Source organism: Cynocephalus volans, chromosome 14 (assembly GCF_027409185.1).
Source record: "Cynocephalus volans isolate mCynVol1 chromosome 14, mCynVol1.pri, whole genome shotgun sequence".
In the NCBI taxonomy this organism is placed as follows: Eukaryota; Metazoa; Chordata; class Mammalia; order Dermoptera; family Cynocephalidae; genus Cynocephalus; species Cynocephalus volans.
In genome coordinates, this window is record NC_084473.1 from 44,010,441 (window position 1) to 44,034,465 (window position 24,025).

The window sequence follows — 24,025 nt, forward strand, 5'->3', positions numbered from 1 at the left end:
AGGTTCTCACAGGCCTTGCAATTGGCTAAAGAAATATAGCTCTTGCTTTTAATTTTCAGTCCGGATGTACTCAGGGTAGATAATGTGGAGTGGTGGTTCCCATAAGGATATACATGATGATCTGTATGGTAAAACTCACAAAAAGAAACAGATTTGTCAGGCAAGGAAGAGGAAGAAGGTGGCACCTGTGAGGTAGAAAAATAATACAGAGTCTAGAAGCAAAATGCCAGCTGGTGGCTGGAGGCAAATCAGATACCGTAAGCTGATGGGAGTTGCTGAGTTCCAATAATGAACAGAGCTCTAGAGTGAGAACCCACCAACTCCTGCAGCTCCTGCTGCTGGTCCGTAGGGCAGCCCTGGAAACAGCCCAAGTTCTCAGTTCCAGTATCCTTAAGGCCCAGGCCCACTGTGTTACTGATTTTGTTCTTGGATTTCTGTGAGAATTCCTACTTCCATTATCATTACATTCATACTTATAATCAGGATCCTTCCTCCACCACACACACCTACATTTGTCTACTCTGAGTGTCAGAACCTTGAAACCAGGAGAGACTGGTAAATGAGTAAAGTTCACAGTTGCATTTGTAAGTGACTGATGCTTAGAAGTTGAATTCATATTAGAGTGTTGCTGTTCTGATATACAAGTAAAAAGCATTTTTATAACAATGGAATACCTACCATTCCTACCACCGCTTTTTCACTTTTCTCCTTTTTTATTACATTTTGGAAACTGTCGTCTTCTAAGCTCTGCTGTACGAGTTGTTAATAATCCTCTTGCATCACGTAATCTATTTCTGGTGGTTAGCCTATAAATAGTATCTCCATATACAAAGGAATGCACATTATTTATTATTGGCACTCTTTTGGAAAGGGTATTTCCTACTTCCCAACCTAGTATTACTTACCACTATTCCCCAGCACTGTTTGAGAAAGTCAGGCTGTCTTTAGCAGAAACATCTGTATTTGTTCTTCCTTTCTCCATTGATTGTGTTCTTCTGTCCCTCTAACACCTCCATTTCTTTGTATGTTTCTTTCCTTCCTCACTGTTGCCCCCACCTTTTCTTTAAAAAGTTTTTTTTTGATACTTCATTATTTCTTCTGCAAATTTTTTGCTAATATAACTAATGATATGATGGATATCTCTTTGTACATAAGTCTTTATGCCCTTATCTGATTATTTTCTTGGAATAAATTTCTAATTGTGAAACGTTGGGTAAAAAAGTATGCGTAGTTTTAAAGCTTTGATATTTAATATAAAATTTCCTTCTTGAAAAAAATGTTGATTTTTGTTCTCACATTAGTATGTGAAAATGCTAGTTTCCCAATATCCATGTTAGATAGTACCATTAAAATGCAGAGGAAACAAAAGGAAATTTTGCCAAGTTGATAAGTAAAAATCTTGTACTACATTTTAATTTGGATGTCTTTGATAAATTCCAAGAATGACTTCTTTTCATTATATTTATTTGGCTGAGTATACAGCTGATTTGTGATTTTTCTGGGCAGCCCTTTGCTATTTTCTATTTAAGTGTGGTGTTTTTCTTGTATAAGTTAAATATATTAATACTTTGTGATATGTTGAAAATATTTTACCCAGCTTATCATTTACCTTTTAATTTGTCTATGGCATATTTTGTGATATGCAGATGTTTTAAATTTTATGTCATTAAGTCTTTGATCATTTCCTTTTGCGTTCTTTCTTCAGCATTTTGCTTAAATGTTCCTTCCAACCTCTTCATGGAGAAATCATATGGTTTCTTATATTTACTACTTTTTTAAATGATGAGTTTATCTGTTTTTACAATCCTTTGAAATTCTCACCCGTTCTTCTTATGGGAAGATTTGAAATTGTTTAACTTTATTTTTATTTCCATCTACTTCCAAAAAGAAAAAAAAAGATTAACAGACCTATCTTGGATATTTAGTATAATGGTAATTGATTAAGAGTTGTATAAGGAACTGGGAGGGGAGTCTCCATGTATATCAGAAATTTAAACTAAGGCATTCCATTTGGGTTTCCTGTTGGTAATAGCACAAAATCTGGAGTAACACAATGAGCTATCTTTTTCTTGCTTTCTGCCTAAAGGAAACATGTTGATTGTGGGGGGGGCAGGGTGTGGTTTCAGTTTTTCTTAAAGAGAGAAACTTTGGCAGTAAAGTCAAAGAGGAATTTTTTTTTTTTTTTTTTTTTGTCTTTTTCCTGACCGGCACTCAGCCAGTGAGTGCACTGGCCATTCCTATGTAGGATCCGAACCCGCGGTGGGAGCGTCGCTGCGCTCCCAGCGCCGCACTCTCCCGAGTGCGCCACCCAAAGAGGAATTTTTTTGTGGGAGTCTTTATTTGAGGAATATGTCTCTGATACAATTTTTATAGAACATGGAATAAATAAGGCTATTTATTTTATAACTCTTAATAAAATTGAGGGCATAATATTAAGTTGTAATTCTGATTAAAGTATGTGTGTAGGGAGATAAAATAATACAAACTACATATGTATCTTTCTGGTGAAGTAATTTGATAAGGGACAGAGAAAAGAAAATCTTCGTGGATTATTAGATATTTTTTACACTAGCTCTTTCAAAATAATAAATTTTGATTTGAGTTATTTGTGATTTCTGGTTAGTACTTAGAAAATAGCAATTGTGGGTTGGCTCATCCACTTTAAATCTAAGTGTTTAACTTAACAAAAATAAGATTCTATTGTTATTTAACAAGATAGAGAATTATCCCATATTAAGTGGGTTCCCAGAAATATGTGCAAGCAATAACAGGCAATTTTTACCTGCTACACTTTAAAAAATTAATGTGAACTGTATAAGTAAATAGTAAATCTTACCTCATTTTAAATCTGACGAATGTTAAGAATTTTTTGAGTTTTGGGGAAGCACCATTTCCTTCATTATCAAAAAATATTGAAAATTAACTATTTTATGCTGCTCAATTCGTTTTGGGAACTGTCTAAACCTGCTTTTCTTTATCTTTAAAAGAACCCTCATTTTAAGCTGTGTTTATGGGAAATAACTATACCTTAAACTGTGTAGGAAGCTTTCTTTAGGGGGAGACAAGGAGGGAAAAGTCTGTTTAAAGAACCGTATTGTATCTATTAGGTGTTTTTGCAGCTGGCACTAAACTTACAGTGTTTAAATTAAACACTAAATTTGTACCTGATTGGAAAACATGACTAGCTGTAAAGTGTGAGACTATTTAGATAACTCAATATGTTGCACATTAACATTTTACTTTAATAGGTAAGTGGTATGATTGGAGTTAATTGTAACTGCTGTGCTATGCTAGATTTTAAATAATTTTCGTCTGTGGAATGCTGTGTTTATTTTTTAAATTCTGATATTTGAAAAAATCACAGATCTTTGAGTTTAACTAAATCTGTTGCTTATAGAGGAAGGACTATCTGGGCTGGTTAGAGACAGAGGGTTGCTTATCCTCTTTAACATCTCTCATGAAAGACTCCTCACAAATCTCTTTCGGTTATTTATTTACATTTTTAACCACTTGAAATATTAATTTTTTTTCTGAGAGTTTGTTCATTTTAGTCTTCAAAAGGATTGAAGAGTTCACCAGTCAGAGTTCTCCTTTTTAGAGAAAGACTCCTCATATATATATAAACATCCATTTGGTCACCATCATTCTCCATATAATATAATTTCAGCTGTATTATCTTTATATTCCTAAATTATCATTCTGTTAACTGTTGTTTTTTTGCCCCTTTTGGGTCCAGTGGAGGAAGTAGCCAGACACAGAGTCCCTTGATTTTTTTTCTTTTGATGTTTGAAATCCTGGAATTAATACTATGGAAGATGTTCTAGAGGGGCATGAGAGTGGAGGAAGGCAGATTATTTAGGCAGCTGTTACAAATGATCCATGCAAATGATGATGAAGACTGAAGGTGGGAGAGGAGCAGTGGAGAGAAAAGAGGGGTGGACCTGATATGTCTGTGGAGTAGACTGTAGACTCCATTCTTATAGTTTACTACTTCCCAGGGTAAGTATAAAGGCAGTGGTAACTCTAAAATATCTAGCATATTTTTCCCGTTGCCATTTGAATCTTATCCTTCTGGAGCATATAGAAGTTAGAACTCTTGCTGAAGGAATAATTTGAAAGATATTCTATCAGCCTGTCGCCTTACCCTTTAAGATCATATTCTATGCTGTATCTCATTTAGTTTTGGTTTCTACATGGTTATTGTTAGTATATAGTTAGGTGATTGATTTTCGTGTGTTGATCTTGTACCCTGTGACCCCCCGAACTCACTTATTTAGCTCAGGGTGTTTTGGGGGGGAATTTTTTAAAGACTCCTTAGGGTTTTCTATGTGGATGATCATGTCATTTGAAAATGGACAGTTTTATTTCCTCTTTTTTAATTTGTATGCATTTATTTCTTTTTCTTGCCTTATTGAGCTGGCTACTACATCTCTTTTGAACCTTTTACACTGGCCATCAGTAATTAGAAATCAGAGTTGTCAGATTGGCGGCTTCTGCCTAGAAAACCTGCCTGGGTTGGTGTTCTCCTTGTGCAAAAATTCTTAATTACTGATTCAGAGTCTTTAAAGGTTATGGGCTATTGATTTTTTATTTCTTCTTGAGTCAGTTTTGACAATTTATATTTTTTAAAAATGTAGCCATTTTAGTTTTTTAAATTTATTGATTTAAATTTATTGTTCAAATGGTCCCTTATCTTTTAAATATTTGTTTTATGTCTCCATTTTTTCCCCTTTTTTGTATCTTACAATATATATTCATGTGGTTTGTGCTCTCGGGCTATTATGCTTTTTAAGGTTTCTTGGTTTTCTGCTTTGGACAATCTACTTGCACATAGCACTTCTCTCTTACCACACCCACACCCTTTCTGATTTGCAGTTTCTAAGCTGCTATGCACTTGGTGTCCAAAGAATAAAGTTTGCTTAAATTGTGGGTCAGCTTAGAGTAAATATGTGTAGAGCAAGGGCTTTAAGTATTCTCATGTGAGGGCTTAAACTTTATCATAATGTGTTCCACATATAGTATTCAGCAAATGTTAAAATGAATTTTTTAAAAAATCTTTTCAGCTTACTTATTTCTCAGCTTTTGATAAGTAAGGTTTATTTTAGTTCTTTTAATAAGCTAAAGGTTTTTTGATTGTCCCATTTTTTAAAAATACAGTTGAATGTTACATGGTGATACATAAAACAGAACTGAGATGTGTTAATTGGAGTTTCTAGTCTATAATTTTGGCTAACATGCTTCTTTTGACATTTGTTTTCTTAAATGATTAGAAGATATTATTTGCCTTTACCTTTCCTGGTACCCTTCTCAAATATCTTTCTAAAGAATAGACTACTTTTGAAGTGTTTAAATTTTCTTTTTTCTTTATGGTGGTGGAGAAGCTAAATCAAAAAAGGGGAAGTTGTCCTGATTGGCTTTTTTTTTTCTCTCTTGGATTCATTACAAGCTAAATTATTTGAAACCTATGGGTTTTCTTCAAGCCTAAAATTTGGCATAGAAGAGAGTAATATCTTTAAGTTTGTAAATGGATAATAAATGTAGTCTAAGCAGTGTTAGATAAAAAGTAAAAGGAAAGTATTGTCAAAAAAAATCATTTTCTTTTAGTCCTTAGAGTCTCTGAATTTCATGTGATACTTTATTTAAATTGCTGGGTTTATAAAATGGTTATCCTTCCTAGAGAAGAAAATGGTTCAGATTACATTCGCTCACTTACCATTGGTAACTGAATTTCTTTTAAGTTATTAGCAGGATCACAGTGAGCTCACTGTTAAGCAGTTCTCCTAATCAGAGACTCTTTTCTGGATTCAGATATCTACTAAATTCCTCAATTTAGAACTGTTTTGCTTTCCTTTGTTTGTTTTTTACTGCCTTTTTAGCATTAAAGGAAATTTGTGGGAGGCTTTGGTGCCCTGTGCTCTAGGAAGCATGTGTAGATGCAGTGCTGACAATACTAATCACTTACAGTTACAGTACCCAGTAGAGTTCCTTGATTTGCCTAACTGAAGTAGCCTCCCTGGAGGTGGGAGATAAAGGCAAGGCTAATCCACCAATAATCTCTTCCTGAGACTTAAAACATCCTTGCTTTTTGCTACTGTCACTAACATGTACCTTCTCCTTCCTTGGATTGGTTGCATATCAAAAGCTAACATTTTTGAGCCCCCTGCTTAGCTGTACTTACCTTATGTCATGTTATCCTCCTAAAAACACTTGTAAGAGAGAGTAATTGTTCCTATTTTTAGATGGAAAGGCTGAAACTTAGATCTCACACAGCTGTGAGTGCTTGAATTTGATTTTAGATCCACTAAATCTAAAGCATATGTGTTATACCACAGTCTGCCAATAATGCTGGCCAGATTAGAAACATTTCAGTGAATGGCATATTTGTTAGTATATTACATAAGGTATTTTCACCATAGAAAATGAAGTATAACTTATTAGGATTTTATGCTTCTCTAGTGTACAGTTTCTTTAGATTAAAATTGAAATTGTGGCAGTGCTTTATAGACCAAAAAGGAATTTTGAAACCAAAAAAATGAATAAGGACTGTGTTCCTGAACCTTACCCAGTACTGCACAGATTAGCTATCCTTAGTTTATGCTGTAGATATATTTTCAAATGCTAAGGAACATTAAAATCCCCATAGTGTTTCCTAGGAAATAATATAGAAGTTGTAATGATTGATAGAAATTTTAGTCTGGCAGATACACAGGAAGATATTGACATTTGTGGCATGACCCAGAAGAACTTAAAGGAAGAATTGTTTTTTAAAAAGAAAAGCTCAAGATGCTAGAAAGTACTGGTAACATTTTTTAAAGTCTCTGTCTTTTAAGTGTCTCCTGTGAGCCAGAGGCTTTATATATATTTCTAATCTTCACATCCAGCCGATAACGTAGATATTATTCTCATTGTACCAAGAGGCAAATCTGACTTCAGAAATGTGAAGGAATGCATTCAAGTTCACAACATGAAGTGGTAAAACTGGCATTCAGCATTCTTCCAGCCCCTACAAGTGTTAACTATTTCATACCTATGCCCTTTTTGATATGCTGCCCTAAGCAAAGCACAGGCAGTGTGTCTACATGAGATTTTGGCCTAAGAATAGGATTTAGACCTGGGCCTGGAGTACCCTCCTATGTGATATGAAATTTAGAATTGTGTGGGTAAAATTTAACATATAGAAATGCAAAACTAAGTACTTTTTTATTAGAAAAAGAAGTAGCCTTTAAATTGTGTGTGTGGGGAGAGGGGGGCAGGGGTATTATTGCAGAGTCTGTGCAACACTTGGACTCTTAATTTGGTTCTGTGTCCTCTTTCTTTTTCCTTCTTTTTTTAAATGGACCACTGTATATACCTTAATGTGCAGAGAGAAATATAAGAACTTCTTAAACTTAATCATTTGAAATTAGGCATACGGTTACAAGCACGTTCTTAACTGACCATATGGTTAAAAGTAGTATTCTAGAAAAGCAATAGAGCTTAGTCATTCAGATCCATTAGATACAATAATACAAGAACATTTCTGAGTGGTATGCAGCCCTACTCAAAGGGTTATGGGTTTCAGGCACATATCCAGTGCCTTGGGACCCACCTGGGGACCTGAGGTTGGAGCTGGGGACCAGACTCCCCTCCCACAACCATGCACACTGCCAGTGCCGGGGGAGAGAGAGGGGGACAGGGAGAGATTTGACAAGGGGCATAAAGAATAAGTACAATTTGTAACAATATATATGCTGGTAATATTGATTTCAACATATGTCAGTGTTGAACCACAAAAATATATATAATCAATTATGATCCAATAAAAAAATTTTTTTAAGTTATGGGTTTCATGATAGGTGTAGAAATCAAAACATTCGTGGTAGAAATCAATGAATATACATGTTACTCTGGATTCTTTTGGTCAGAGTATTGTTTCCTCATAATTAAAATGGAGTAGGCTGATATTTTTCTTTTGAGTGTGCATGTGCTACCTTTGTCAAATTTTAATATTAGAGTTATGCTGGATGTTTAATAATTTGAGAGATGTTCCATCTTTTTTATACTCTCCAGTTGTTGAAAAATATAGAAATGATATATTCTTTGAAGTTTTAAATGACTTATTGACACTGAGACTTAGAGTTGTTAATATATAGTTCTAAAATTGATTCAAGAAGAGGTAGAAAACCTGAATAGATTAATAATAATGGAAGAAACTGAAGTCCAGGTTGTTATTAATCTCTCAGATGTATGAGTTTCTACATCTATAAAATTGAGATAATTATTACAGTGTTGTTGAGAGAAGTAAAATGCTTATATTAGTGCCTGGCACCTGGTCAGCATCCACTAAGTTATCACAGACATCTCCATCATCATCATTATTCTCGTTTTTTCAAGATTAAGCTTTCCAGAAGTTTGTTTTATTGCTCTCTTCAAAGACTCTTGGATTTATCTATAATTTAAAAGTACATAACTGCTAGAGGTTTTTCTCTTTTGCTAGTCTGATCCCATCTCTGACATAGGTAACTAAAAAAAAGAAAAATATATTTTACAAGAAGTACAGGTTATAGACACAAAAATGAAGTTTTTTTTTTTTTTTTTAATTATAAGAGATTATGTACAGCTTTTTGCATAAAAGAACATATGGAAAGATATTCATCAGATTATTAACAGTGATTATGTCTGGGTCATAAGAGTTCCAGTGAAAGTTAGATTTTTTAAAATATGTTTATGTAGTGTTTTAATTCTTCTATAATATATGTATGTTTTATTTTACAAGAAATAGTTTCCAGTTTTTTCACTTTTATGCTCTAGTGACCATCCACATATCTTTATCTTTATGCACTAAAGATTATCCTCTTAGAGTATTGTTCCCCAGACAGTTCTGTAGAATGAACATTAGTTTTAGTAAATGTAATATCAAAGGTTTATGTTGTAGTGTATCAAGGGTTGGGAAACTATATATAGCCCACAGGCCAAATCTGGCCCACCACGTGTTTTGTACAGCCCATGAGCTAAGAATGGATTTTATATTTTTAAATGAATTTTTAAAAATTAGAAGAATAATATTTTGTGACAAATGAGAATAATATGAAATTCAAATTTCACTGACTATAAATAAAATTTTATTGACATGCAGGCATGTTTACTCATTTATATATTGTCTCTGGCTGCATTCAGGCTACAATGGCAGAGTTTAGTAGTTGCCAGAGAGACAGTGTGGCCCACAAAACCAAAAATGTTTATTTACTATCTGGCCCTTTATAGAAAATGTTTGGTGAATGCTACATTAGAGAAACCTGTTTAGTGTTTTTCTTCTTTTTTAAAAAAACATTGATGTCTTTAGAGTCTAGTTTAGAATATATAATTGCCAAGTTAAAAGATTAAGATCATTTTGATAAGTATCACTAAATTATCATGCAGAAAAATATGCCGAAAATATTAATATGCTATTTTCTAAATAGTTTATAGTTTTTAGTTTTGAATTCCTTTGTTACTTAAGCGTTGAGAGCTTTTTATTTTTCCTTAGTTTTTTGTTTAGTATTTGATTACTGATTCCCATTGTGGTCAAAGTGTGTCCTGTGTAAATTTTAAAATTTTATTATGCAACATATGTACAGGGAAGAGTATATAAAATTGTAAGTGCAGTCTAAAGAATGATTAATAAGCAAAAACCATTTCTCGGGCTAAGAAGTAGAAAATCATCAGTGTTTTAGAAGCCTCCTGAGTGCCTCTCCTACTTCTGTGTCCCTCCCCCGAGTAGGAAGCCATTATTCTGACTCTACTGACATTCCCTTGCTTTTTATATTTTTATTTAAAACAATATATTTTATTTCAAATGTAAATTGATTTATAGTGGATGTAATCATCTTTTAACATCTCTTTCTCTAAGCATTATGTTTTAGAGATTCATGTGTATTGATGCACATAGCTGTAGTTTCTTATCCCTGGTATATAATACTCTGTTATATAAATGTATACTAATGGACTAATGAGCATTCACTTAGATGTCTCCATGACAGCTGCAACTGCAGCATTTTCTAAATGGAATTCATTAACTCTCTCCAAACCCTCACTTGTCAAAACTGTGTTTCCTGTCTTGAAATAGCATCTATATCCACCCATTTGCCCAAACCAGAAACTTAGCGGTCGTTTTGACATCTCCCTTTTCCTCATTCCCCATTTCCAGTCAATCATCAATCCTGTAGATTTGACTTCTAAACATCTCATATCCATCTCTGCTGTTACCACCCTAGTCACACTCTTACTTGGACCTCTACAGTAGTCTTCAGTGCTGTATCAGTATCCATCCTTGTTCTTTTAACGTGGATTATAAGGCCTACCTCTCTAACTTCATCTTAGCGCTCTTCCCCTCTGCTAGGCTATGTTAACTTCAGCCATTGTTCACGCCATGCTTATTCCTGTTTCAGGACCTTTGTAAATGCTGTGCCCTCTGCCCAAACAGCACTGTCCTAATTCATTCCTATTCATCCCTTCAGGACAAAATTTTGAAATGTCACCCCAGAGAATTCTTCGTTGCTTACCAACCCCCAAATTAGGTAATGTCTCCCCATTATCATTAGGACTTTGTACTACTTAATCCTGGCACTATTATAAATCTTAATTAAATGATTGTCATGGAAGGCCTCTTATCTGATTCAGTCAGGACCAGTTGTCTATAAATTCTAATAAAATAAGAAATCATAAAAAGTGATATATACTTTAAGTATTTTACTCTAACTTTAAGAATATAATTGTTCATTTATCAATCTTTGATTAAGGAGCCTTCAAGGCCTTTTGTCTGAGAGTAGACACACTAGTTGCAGATCCATATTGTCTGTCTTGCAGAAACCATACCCATAATTTATCACCTAAGATTTCAGTTTCGGTTTTTAAGTAGAACAAGAATTTAGACTCTTCTGATACACTCTGTAGTTTAGAATTCTTATAGATCTTTAAACTTTTTTCTTGCTTATACCTAATTTAATTGCCTAAGTATTTTACTTTTATTGAGTATTTCAAAGTTATTCAACTTAGTCAAACTCCCCACTCTCCCATATCTCATTAGGTTAATTAACTATGGCATGCAATATCGTCTTAAAACTTGTTCATTTCTCGTAAAGGGTGGATTAAGTCCCATTGAAATGAACTCCCAGGAACTATTTCAATTACTCTGTTTTGTGGAAATTTTGTAATAGATACTCCTTGGCATTAGGAGGACCACTGACTGTAGTCTTTAATTTTTTTAACGTGTCAATTTTCGTAGATGGAATTTGACCTCTGATTTTTTAGAATTCTGATTTGTAGCTTATCCTGTTAAATATAATTTTTCAAAAAAAGCCATTTAACTTACAAAGGCATTATAAAATCTTTTTTTTTTTTTTTTTTTTTTGGTGGCTTTTCATTACAGGGATCCAACCCTGGACCTTGGTGTTATCACAACCATGCTCTAACCTCTGAGATAACCAGCCAGCTCCTATAAAATTATTTTTAAATTATGATTCCTTAGGGGAAGGAATGACTTTTTAGGAATTTGCTTTGGATAGTTTTAGGGATAGCTAAGCATATATAGAAATGTGAAAGATTGTAACAGATGATGAACTTTCATTACAAAAGCAATACAATTGTAATTTAACACCTTTTTTTTTTAGCCCTATATAACTTTATGTAAACCATAATGTAATTAAAATAGAGCTGTAATTTAGATCTCAAATTACAGGGTTTCAGCTCTATCCTAAACACATTTCTAAAAATTTAACAACAAAACAAACAACCTAAAACCTAACATTGTAAATATTAAGATAGTTGAAATGCTTTCTTGATTCTTATGTGGACTATATGCTGTAAATCACTGTCAGTATTTTCTCTTTCCCAGTATTATAACTGCCCACATACCATTCCCATGTCAAGAAAAATTCATGTTCTTTCCCCAAGTAGTGTGGAAGCATAATAGCTTTTCTTTAAATGAGAATATTTTGGCACAATGCAATCTGGTAACAGTCTCTATATTGGGCATAGAGAACTAAATGTCATGCTCTCTATCTATTGTCTTCTGTGCCCTGGCAAGTACAAATGCTTTCCGCATGTCCTACTCATTTATACAACTTATAAAGAGCTGTATAAGGAGATGAGTTGTTTTAGGTTTGGTTACTTTCTAAAACAGTCATTTTTCAGGTATGATTTGCTTGTCAGAGAAATGTCTTTATGTATTTATTTATTTTTATTTATTTATTTTTTTAAAAAGATGACCGGTAAGGGGATCTTAACCCTTGACTTGGTGTTGTCAGCTCCACGCTTACCCAGTGAGCTAACCAGCCATCCCTATATGGGATCCGAACCCATGGCCTTGGTGTTATCAGCACCACACTCTCCCGAGTGAGCCATGGGCCGGCCCAGAGAAATGTCTTTAGATAGTTATAAAATTTATCTTGTAAACATGGAGAAGAGAGTTAGACTTCTGGACTTGCTGTATATGGCTCTTCTAGCATCTAGAATGGTATAGTTTATTATCTTATGTATTCTAGACTAGAGTCAATAACCATTTTCTGAAAAGTGCCAGAAAGAAAATATTTTAGGCTTTGCAGAATGCATGTGGTCTCTGTTGAATGTTCGTTTGTGGGCTTTTTGGGTTTTTTTGTTATCCTTATAAAAATGTAAAAACCATTCTTAGCTGGGGTCCCTACAAAAATAGGCCACAGGCCAGATTTAACCCTCAGGCTGTAGTTTGCTGACCCCTGCTCTGGGTCAGTACCATCCAGTAGAAGTATAATCTGAACCATGTATGTAATTTTAAATTTTCTAGTAAGCCAAATTTTAAAAATTTTTTTAAAGGAGGTAAAATTTGGTTTAATATATTTAACCTATTTTATGCAAACTATTATCATTTCAATATGTGGCACAGGCCACAATTCAAGGACTCAATAGCTACATGGATTGGACAGCACAACCCCAGGACCAGAGCTACTCAAAGTATGGTCCATGAACTGGTGCTGGTCTGCATTTTGTTACCAGTCTGACAAGTAAAGTATAGAAATTGAAAGTAAGCATTTAAAATATTTTATAGCAATTTGACAGTTATCTTCTGTCTGTTGAAACTAATAGAAAATTGTCATTTGTATTTTGTATGTCTTTTTTACCCATTTTATTTTTCTAGTAATCTTTTTGTATTTTAGAAAAGAATTATTCTGGGAAATTAAAATAAACAAACTGGCTGTTCATTACCAATAGTTTAAGAGGCAGTGCTCTAGACAGTCTCTCCTGAAATTCTGTAGGCCCCCTATATACATGGCAAAAATAAGAGAAATTTGTTAAGATTGTGGCACATTTTACCAACCACTACTGAGCAGTGTCCTTTTACTTGTCTCTTTCAGAGCTACCATTGGAGCCTGTGACTAAGAGAGTAGTCCTCTCTTACTGTACTCTAGAATCACCTAGAGAGCTTATAAAAAATAACAGTGTCCAGGCCCAACTGCAGACCAATTAAATCATAATCTCTTGGGAGGGAGCCTGTGCATCATGTATTTTAAAAAGCTCTCCAGATGATTGTAAGATGTAGCCAGGGCTATGGTGTGGATCCCTCATTACAGGAGATTTGCTATTTCTCCATTTGGAAAGAATCATCGAGTCTCGGTGGGGGGCTTTCTGTATAGTAACATTCATTCTCTTTAACATTAAAAAGGGCACCTTGCAGTTAAATATGTCAGATTGAACATTGGATTTTATCTTTACTCCCTCCCAAAAGCCCACTAAAATGAAAGTAAAGGAATAAGGGAATAAGGCATACACTCACAAGTAGAAAGCAAACAGGAAAGAAGACAGAAGTAGGCCAAGTTAGTCAACAAATTTTTGATAGAAGAAAGTAGCAAGAAATTAACAGAACTGAGAAAGCTAATTTAAATGCCTGGCACAGAGGATGTTAAAAAGAAGCAAACCAGTTTATACTGCTGGCTCAGAAATTAGAAGAACCAGTTCCTTCAAAAGGTAAGGGCAGGAATGGTTGGAAATGTGTATGTATCTGACTCCCATGTGTCCTCCTTTACCCTGAGCAGCCAGGAGACCATTGTTCCTTTACCTTGGATAAAGCTAGAGATTTAGAGCTTGGAGAAATTTAATATGTGAGGTTCAGTCATAGCTGAAGTTAGGATATCTGTTGAAAATAAGGACATCTTTTGAACAACAAGGACTAGTCTGAACAACAAATGAAAGTCTGAAATTGAGGTTAAAACCTCACCATTCCCTTTCCCCTGTTCTCGGAACAGGGCAGTCAGGTGTATATACCCTAGACAGGAGATTGGAGCATTTCTCCTTGAGGTTATTCACTAGACAGGAAACAAAGCTTACAGATATTGACTTTTGGGGATCCCCTTCATTACCTCATGACCCTGTAGTAAATCCAACCAGTTGACAAGTCACACCCATGCAAACAGAGCTTCTTTTTTTTCTTTTTGTCCTACTAAGTATTTTTATTAGAAAATATAATTACATTAAAGGGAACTTTCTTAAAAATTTTTATTTTGTCAATATACAATGTGGTTGATTATTGTGGCCCATTACTGAAATACCCCTCCCTCCTCCCTCTCCCCCCACTCCCAACAATATCCTTTCTGTTCACTTGTCATATCAACTTCAAGGATTTGTAATTGTTGTGTCTTCTTCCCTCCCCCACTCCCTGAGTTTGTGTATTTATTTATTTATTTTTAGTTCCCACAAATAAGTGAGAACATGTGATATTTCTCTTTCTGTGCCTGACTCGTTTCACTTAATATAATTCTCTCTAGGTCCATCCATGTTGTTGCAAATGGCAGTGTTTCATTCTTTTTTATAGCAGAGTAGTATTCCATTGTGTGGATATACCACTTTTCCATATCCACTCATCTTATGATGGACATTTGGGCTGGTTCCAGCTCTTAGCTATTAGTGCTGCAGTGAACATTGGAGAACGGGTATATCTTCGACTTGATTTCCATTCCTCTGGGTATATTCCCATCAGTGGGATAGCTGGGTCATATGGTAGATCTATCTGAAATTGTTTGAGGAACCTCCATACCATTTTTAATAGAGGCTGCACCATTTTGCAGTCCCACCAACAATGTATGAGAGTTCCTTTTTCTCCACAACCTCGCCAGCACTTATCATTCACAGTCTTTTGGATATTAGCCATCCTAACTGGGGTGAGATGGTATTTCAGTGTGCTTTTGATTTGCATTTCCCGAATGCTGAGTGATGTTGAGCATTTTTTCCTGTCTGTTGGCCATTCATATATCTTCCTTTGAGAGATGCCTATTTAGCTCCTTTGCCCATTTCTTAATTAGGTTACTTGTTTTTTTTTTGTTTTTTTTTTTTATATGCCAACTTATTTTATTGACTACTTTTCTTTTTTTTTTTTTTAAAAATTTTATTTTGTCGATATACATTGTAGCTGATTATTGCTCCCCATCACCAAAACCTCCCTCCCTTCTCCCTCCCCCCCCCAACAATGTCCTTTCTGTTTGCTTGTCGTATCAACTTCAAATAATTGTGGTTGTTATATCTTCTTGTTTTTTTATTCTAAAGTTGTTTCAGTTCCTTGTATATTCTGGATATTAATCCTTTGTCAGATGTGTATTTTGCAAACATTTTCTCTCCCTCTGTTGGTTGTCTTTTAACTCTGTTAATTGTTTCTTTTGCTGTGCAGAAGCTTTTTAGTTTGATATAATCCCATTTGTTTATTTTTCCTTTAGTTGCCCGTGCTTTTGGGGTCTTATTCATGAAGTCTGTGCCTAGTCCTACTTTCTGAAGTGTTTCTCCTATGTTTTCTTTGAGAAGTTTTATTGTTTCAAGGTATACATTTAATTCTTTAATCCATTTTGAGTTGATTTTAGTATATGGTGAGAGGTATGGGTCTAGTTTCATTCTCCTGCATATGGATATCCAGTTATCCCAGCACCATTTGCTGAAGAGGCAATCTCTTCCCCAGTGTATAGGCTTGGTGCCTTTGTCAATGATCAGATGGCTGTAAGTGTGTGGGTTGATTTCTGGATACTCTATTCTATTCTATTGATCAGTGTGTCTGCTTTTATGCCACTACCATGCTGTTTTGGTTATTACAGTTTTGTAGTATAGTTTAAAGTCAGGTAGTGATATATGTCTCCAGCTTTATTTTTTTTTTTTTGCTCAGAATTGCTTTGGCTATGCATGGTCTTTTGTTATTCCATATACATGTCTGGATAGTTTTTTCCACTTCTGAGAAAAATATCATTGGAATTTAATGGGGATTGCATTGAATTTGTAGATCACTTTGGGTAGTATGGACATTTTCGCAATGTTGGTTCTTCCAATCCAAGAGCATGGGATATCTTTCCATCTTCTTGTGTCCTCTTTCATTTCTCTCAGCGGTGGTTTGTAGTTCTCATCATAGAGATTTTTCACATCCTTGGTTAACTCAATGCCTAAGTATTTTATTTTGGGGGTGGTTATTGTAAATGGGCAAGCTTTCTTGATTTCTCTTTCTGCATGTTCACTATTGGAGAATAGGAGTGCTACTGATTATGGTGTGTTGATTTTGTATCCTGCAACTTTGCTGAAATCATTTATCAACTCCAAGAGTTTTTTTGTAGAGGCTTTAGGCTGTTCTATATATAGGATCATGTCATCTGCAAAGAGGGACAGTTTGACTTCATCTTTTCCAATCTGGATGCCCTTTATTCCCTTCTCTTCTCTGATTGCTCTGGCTAGTACTTCCAACACTATGTTGAATAGGAGTGGTGAGAGTGGGCATCTTTGTCTAGTTCCTGTTCTTAAGGATTCATCAGGATGATATCGGCAGTGGGTTTATCATAGATGGCTTTAATTATGTTGAGATACTTTCCATCTGTACCTAACTTGTAGAAAGTATTTATCATGAATGAGTGTTGAATTTTATCAAATGCTTTTTCAGCATCTATAGAGATGATCATATGGTCCTTGTGTTTGATTTTATTGATATGGTGTATCACATTTATTGATTTGCATATGTTGAACCAACCTTGCATCCCTGGGATGAATCCCACTTGATCATGGTGAATAATTTTACATGTGTGTTGCTGTATTCTGTTATCTATTATTTTATTGAGGATTTTTGCATCTGTATTCATCAAGGATATTGGCCTGTAGTTTTCTTTTTTTGTTGTATCTTTACCTGGTTTGGGTGTCAGGGTGATGTTTGCTTTATAGAATGAGTTTGGGAGAATTGCCTCTGTTTCAATCTTTTGGAATAGTTTGTAGAGAAATGGTGTCAATTCCTCTTTGAATGTTTGGTAGAATTCTGCTGTGAATCCATCTGGTCCTGGGCTTTTCTTTGTTGGGAGCCTTCTGATAACAGCTTCAATCTCTTATTGATATTTGTCTGTTCAGATTTTCTGCATCATCTTGGCTCGGTTTTGATAGTTTGTGTCTGTCCAAAAATTTATCCATTTCCTCCAGATTTTCAAATTTGTTGGCATATGGTTTATAGTAGTCTCTAATGATTCCTTGTATTTCAGAGGTATCAGTTGTAGTATCACCTTTTTCATTTCTAATTTTTGTTATTTGGGTCTTCTCTCTTCTTTTTTTAGTTAGCCATGCTAATGGTTTGTCAGTTTTATTTATCTTTTCAAAAAACCAACTTTTTGATTCATTGATCTTTTGTATCATTTTGGGGGTTTCAATTTCATTAAGTTCTGCTCTGATCTTAATGATTTCTTTCTGTCTGCTAACTTTGGGTTTGGATTGTTCTTGTTTTTCTAGTTCTTTAAGGTGAAGTATTAGGTTGTTCACTTGCCATCTTTCCATTCTTCTGAAGTAAGCATTTAATTTGATAAATTTCCCCCTTAGTCCTGCTTTTGCAGTATCACGCAGGTTTTGGTATGATGCATTGTTGTTTTCATTAGTTTCAATAAATTTTTGGATTTCCTATTTGATTTCTTCTTGGACCCATATGTCATTAAGTAGAATGCTGTTTTAATTTCCATGTGTTTGTATAGTTTCCAGAATTTCATTTGTTATTGATTTCTAATTTTAATCTATTGTGTTCTGAAAAAATTCATGGGATAATTCCAATTTTTTTGAATTTGTTAAGACTTGATCTGTGACCTAACATTTGATCCATCCTGGAGAATGATCCATGTGCTGATGAGAAGAATGAATATTCTGAGGTTGACTCACATAGACTAAGAGTGAAAGGATGGAAAAAGATTTACTGTGCAAACAGAAATGAAAAACGAGCTGGAGTAGCTATTCTTATATCTGATAAAATAGACTTTATCAGCACCGCACCCTCCCGAGTGAGCCACGGGCCAGCCCCTGATAAAATAGACTTTAAACTAAAAAATATAAAAAGAGATAATGAGGGCCACTACATAATGATAAAAGGATTCATTCATGAAGAAGTCATAACAATCATAAATATATACGCACCCAATGTTGGAGCAGCCAGATTTATAAAGCAAACTCTATTAGACCTAAAGAAGGAAATAGACACTAATACCATAATAGCAGGGGACCTGAACATCCCACCATCAATATTGGACAGATCATCTAGGCAAAGAATCGGCAGAGAAACACAAGATCTAAACGACACTCTAGACCAATTGGACTTGGCAGATATCTACAGAACATTCCATCCAACAACCCCAGACAGAGCTTCTAATCAGCAGTTTAGTCCTGATTGACAGCCAGGGATGATCGAAAGCTTCTAAAATGACAAACAGAGACCTAAAGATTCAAGGAGAAACAGATTTAAATATTTAAAGTGTTTTAAAAAAAGGAAGAAAATATTTTAAAAGTTTGTATTCTCAGAGAAATGATATGTTACATCCAAGAAACTGGAATAGGATGCTATTAAAAACAGAAAACAAGAAAAGAGTTTTGGAATTAAAATTGTGATAATAAATTGTAACAATATTAGAAGTGTTTGAAAGTGAACCTAAAGAAATCTACCAGAAAGTAGAAAAGGAAAAGAAGTGCAAAATAGAAAAGAAAATATAATCAAAATATCAATCTAGGAGGTCTAGTGTCTAATGAAAAGGACTTTCAAAAGGGAGGGTGGGGGGCAGTGGAGAGGACAAATTGAAAAGGCCTGGCACAATGAATGAAAAAAGGCCCACACTAAGGAGAAGCAGGAGAAGCTATAATTTTTCAGAAAATAAAAACCGGTCACATTCAAGAGACCGGGAATTGTATGGTATTGGACTTCACAACAGCCATACTAGAAACTAGGAAACAGTAGGGTAATGCCCTCAAAATTCTGAGGGTAAATTATTTCCAACCTAGAATTTTATTCTGAAAAAAAAGTAAAAAAACAGGATGAAATAGAACATTTTCATGAGAGAGGTAAAGAGAATGGCTAGAATAATCATAAAGGAAGGTTGGACAGGACTGTGTAGGCAATGTCTGATTTTATTGAGAGATGTTTTACAATTCTGTTAAAGATTTTGAGAAAATGCAATAGTTACAGAGCAAACCAAGCAAACAAAAAGATGTAGTTCTAGGAAAAATAAATGATTGTACAAGGAAGGAAAAATGTCTCAACTATGTACAATATTCATATGGTCATAATGAAAACACTAAATATTAATTTAACCAAAAAATATACTATAACTGTTCTGGGAAAGAGGGATAAAGAGAAATGTATATTGAGGTTATGGTTAAAAAAAAAATCTAAAACCATCATCTTCCATAGTGTGAAGTCAGTAGATAATGTCCAAAACTGGAAAATCAACAAACAGCAATATTGACATGTTATCTAGAAATGAAGAAAATGCCAGCAAAAACAGCTCAAAGCATTTAAGGTAATTTCCTTGATTCCCATTCTCAGGGAATCAAGGATGGGAAGTGTGGTGGGTGGTGCTGTTTTTTGTTAGAAGCCTTGTAGTAATATTTGATCTCGAAACTATAAATATATGAATTAGGTTAAAATAAAAAGCAGCTTTAAAAATAAATGAGAAGAAAGAAACTAGGATAGAAAGGGGCTAGGATATTGGAAGAGTACATATACAAAGATAATGGAGTCATCAAGAATTGGCTATATTAACAGGACTATGAGGAAGGAACTGAAATCTTAATTTCAGAAGAAGAATAAGTGATAACAAAGCATGTTAAATTCAAATGGTGTAAGCCTCAAAAAAGGCTTACAAAAGAGGATTTTTGCAAGAGGGAAGAGGCACAATGTTCTGAGACTTTAGTGAGATTTAAGAGTTCCATCTAATAGATTTTATTAGAACAACTACCAACTACCATGCAAACTTCTTATGCGCCTACAGTATGCTTTTCATAAAGAATAAATTATCTGAAAGTACATTTCATGATATCATGGACATAAATTCTCTGTGTTGGTGTTGCTGTTAGTCCAAGAGCCCTTTCTGTAAGAAACTAGTGGGAAGTTATATAATTCATTCAAGAAAGTTTATTCTCTGTTCTCTTAGCTTCTTGAAAATGCAAATATTTATGACAAAGAAAATTAGTCAAAGTTATGGAAAGATCAGCTATAATGTCTCTCACTAAGGGAAAATATCCAAATAGTTTTCCAATACTGATGCTGAACTGTGAAGAATGGTACATAATGAGATGATAAATATGAACAAAAATTCAGAAAAAAAAGTTAAAAGTGCCATATTAAATGGCAAAATAGAAACAGAGACCTTTTTAGAAAAGTTTTCTGTCATGATGTGACAAAACCATTTGAAGTTTAGGTTTTTCCATTTCTTCTGATGTTGACTTTCAGGTTATTGAATGAGAGAGTGTGCCTGTCAGTGAAATCTTAAACGAATTTATTTGTGAAGTGCCATAAACAGTTTTAGAGTTTTGTTTTTCTTTTTTAAGGAGCAAGAACAAAGATGTCAAATTGCATGAGTTTTGTTTTTGTTTTGTTAACTACTACATTACCGTAGCTTTTTTTCTTCTCTTACTGTATTTCCATACTCTTCCAAGATTAAGAATTGGGAAACTTAAAGACACCTTTCCTAAATATTACATTCTCTTTCTTTCTTCCTATTTTCCTTTGTACTCAAACTGCGTTCAAAATAATGGATAAAATGTGATATGTGATAGGGTGGGAAAGGGAAGATATGGGGTCTTTACAAGAGTACTTCAAAATGTTCAGGGAAAAATGGAATTAAAAAATAATATGAATCTTTCCATGAAGTTTTTGAAGTAGCTTTGAACAAGTGATTAACCTGTAAACTTTAGTTAGAATATCAGGGAAGGGGTTGATAAATGAAATTGGGAAGTGGTTTTTGAACTAATTTTAGTGTGTTACATAAATGTGGTCCTGGTTATAACTTTTGGAAAGTTGAATACAGATGTGTTTCAACAATACAGAACATCTTTTGCCTTTGTAATACTCGAAGTAAGGAGACAGAAATCAGTGTGATAATGAAATTAGATTGATGCATGGGAAAAAGAAAACAGTTTGAGAGGGTTTGTTTCCTTTCACCTGAGTTCAGAATATTCTCCCTGAAAGGAAATGGGAAGTAAGGATTAGCTTTAACAATGGTCAGTGTTGCCAGAGGGCCTGGTGGCCTTATTATTACCCAACAGACTGTTTGCCTCATCACTTTAGCAGGGCAATGTAAGGCAAATTCTTTACCAGTATCGTTGAAATTCCCAATCAGAAGGGGTGTGGGTACTTGCCTTTTCTGTCTTCACATGCCACTTGGATTAATCTATTTTTCTTCTTTTGCTGTCTTGTCTTTAGATCTTATAATCAATGGATAAAGTGGGGAAAATGTGGAATAACTTCAAATACAGATGTCAGAATCTCTTCAGTCATGAGGGAGGAAGCCGTAGTGAAAATGTGGACATGAACTCCAACAGATGTTTGTCTGTCAAAGAGAGAAGCATTAGTATAGGAGACCCAGCTCCTCAGCAACAAAGCAGTCCCTTAAGAGAAAATCTTGCCTTACAACTGGGATTAAGCCCTTCAAAGAATTCTAGGAGAAACCAAAATTGTGCCACTGAAATCCCTCAGATTGTTGAAATAAGCATTGAAAAGGATAATGATTCTTGTGTCACCCCAGGAACAAGACTTGCACGAAGAGATTCCTACTCTCGACACGCTCCATGGGGTGGGAAGAAAAAACATTCCTGTTCGACAAAGACCCAAAGTTCATTGGATACTGATAAAAAGTTTGGTAGAACTCGAAGTGGACTTCAAAGGAGAGAGCGGCGCTATGGTGTAAGCTCTGTGCACGATATGGACAGTGTTTCCGGCAGAACTGTAGGAAGTCGCTCTCTGAGACAGAGGTTGCAGGATACTGTGGGCTTGTGTTTTCCCATGAGAACTTATAACAAGCAGTCAAAGCCCCTCTTTTCCAATAAAAGAAAAATACATCTTTCTGAATTAATGCTCGAAAAATGCCCTTTTCCTGCTGGCTCAGATTTAGCTCAAAAATGGCATTTGATTAAACAGCATACAGCTCCCGTGAGCCCACATTCAACGTTTTTTGATACATTTGATCCGTCTTTGGTTTCTACAGAAGATGAAGAAGATAGGCTTAGAGAGAGAAGACGGCTTAGTATTGAAGAAGGGGTTGATCCCCCTCCCAATGCACAAATACATACATTTGAAGCTACTGCACAGGTTAATCCATTATATAAACTGGGACCAAAGTTAGCTCCTGGAATGACTGAAATAAGTGGGGACAGTTCTGCAATTCCACAAGCTAATTGTGACTCAGAAGAGGACACAACCACCCTGTGTCTGCAGTCACGGAGGCAGAAGCAGCGGCAGGTATCTGGAGATAGCCATGCCCATGTTAGCAGACAGGGAGCTTGGAAAGTCCATACGCAGATTGATTACATACACTGCCTCGTGCCCGATTTGCTTCAGATTACAGGGAATCCCTGTTACTGGGGAGTGATGGACCGTTATGAAGCAGAAGCCCTTCTCGAAGGGAAACCTGAAGGCACGTTTTTGCTCAGGGACTCTGCGCAGGAGGACTACCTCTTCTCTGTGAGCTTCCGCCGCTACAACAGGTCCCTGCATGCCCGAATTGAGCAGTGGAATCACAACTTTAGTTTTGATGCCCACGACCCGTGTGTATTTCACTCTTCCACTGTAACAGGACTTTTAGAACATTATAAGGATCCCAGTTCTTGCATGTTTTTTGAACCATTGCTTACTATATCACTAAATAGGACTTTTCCTTTTAGCCTGCAATATATATGTCGTGCAGTAATCTGCAAGTGCACTACGTATGATGGAATTGATGGGCTCCCTTTACCATCGATGTTACAGGATTTTTTAAAAGAGTATCATTATAAACAGAAAGTTAGGGTTCGCTGGTTAGAACGAGAACCAGTCAAGGCAAAGTAAATTCTCCTGTCCCCAAAGGGCATTAACTAGATCTGCTTTCATGTGCATCAGACAGTACACCTATAGCAAACACATGTATCAGTGCTAGGTTTTTTCATATAGTACGTAAGCTTAGTGTTGGTATCTGTCAGATGCGATTTGCTGTTACTTACTCAGATAAACGTGGTGCCTATTGAAACAACGGATGATAGAGCTACAGAAATTCAGTAAGGCTGCAAAAACCTGTTGCCGGTTTAGTTAATAGTTTGGTTTTTAATGGCTGCAGTAATTGAGCGAGGCAACTCCAGAGCATTTGCTATGAAGAAGAATTCTATCTCCTACTGAAGAACAAATTATTAATATTGGATGAGTATTTCAGCAGTGTGACTAATGTTTGAAGTTATTTTTTCTAATAGTTTTTATATAATGTTCCAAAAATAGTGGTGTTTGTAGTTACTATAAATCATGCTTTGGAAGTCTAAAAAAATAAAAGATTGCCTTCCTTTTAAAAACAAAATGCAATTTTCTGGCCACAGGGGCATAGTGCAGTTCACTTAAGTGTTGATGTAGTTTATAGTCAGTCTCCTTTTCTCTTCCACAAAAGGTACTGTTAAGTAAACAAGGTTTTCTAAATAGTTGTTCATAAAATTTCAGACTTACAAAGTTAGTAGTAGAATTTTATTTAAAGGCCCTATGTATTAATTTTTTTTAATGAGTGCTTTGATTTAAAACAGGTATTTGGGAAAGCTGCTGCAGTGTAGT

General features: G+C 35.0%; 1 protein-coding gene across 2 annotated transcripts in view; it reads left to right on the plus strand.

Moving 5' to 3' along the window:
* The window catches only part of SOCS5 (suppressor of cytokine signaling 5), a 67,569-nt gene extending 43,789 nt beyond the window's left edge, over window positions 1-23,780 (plus strand). For both annotated transcript variants that reach the window (XM_063078871.1, XM_063078870.1), the window contains exon 2: window positions 21,665-23,780. In XM_063078871.1, coding sequence (XP_062934941.1) covers window positions 21,677-23,284 — 1,608 coding nt within the window. In that variant the 5' untranslated portion in view covers window positions 21,665-21,676 and the 3' untranslated portion in view covers window positions 23,285-23,780. The remainder of the gene's footprint in view (window positions 1-21,664) is intronic.
* The last annotated feature ends 245 nt before the right edge of the window (window positions 23,781-24,025 follow it).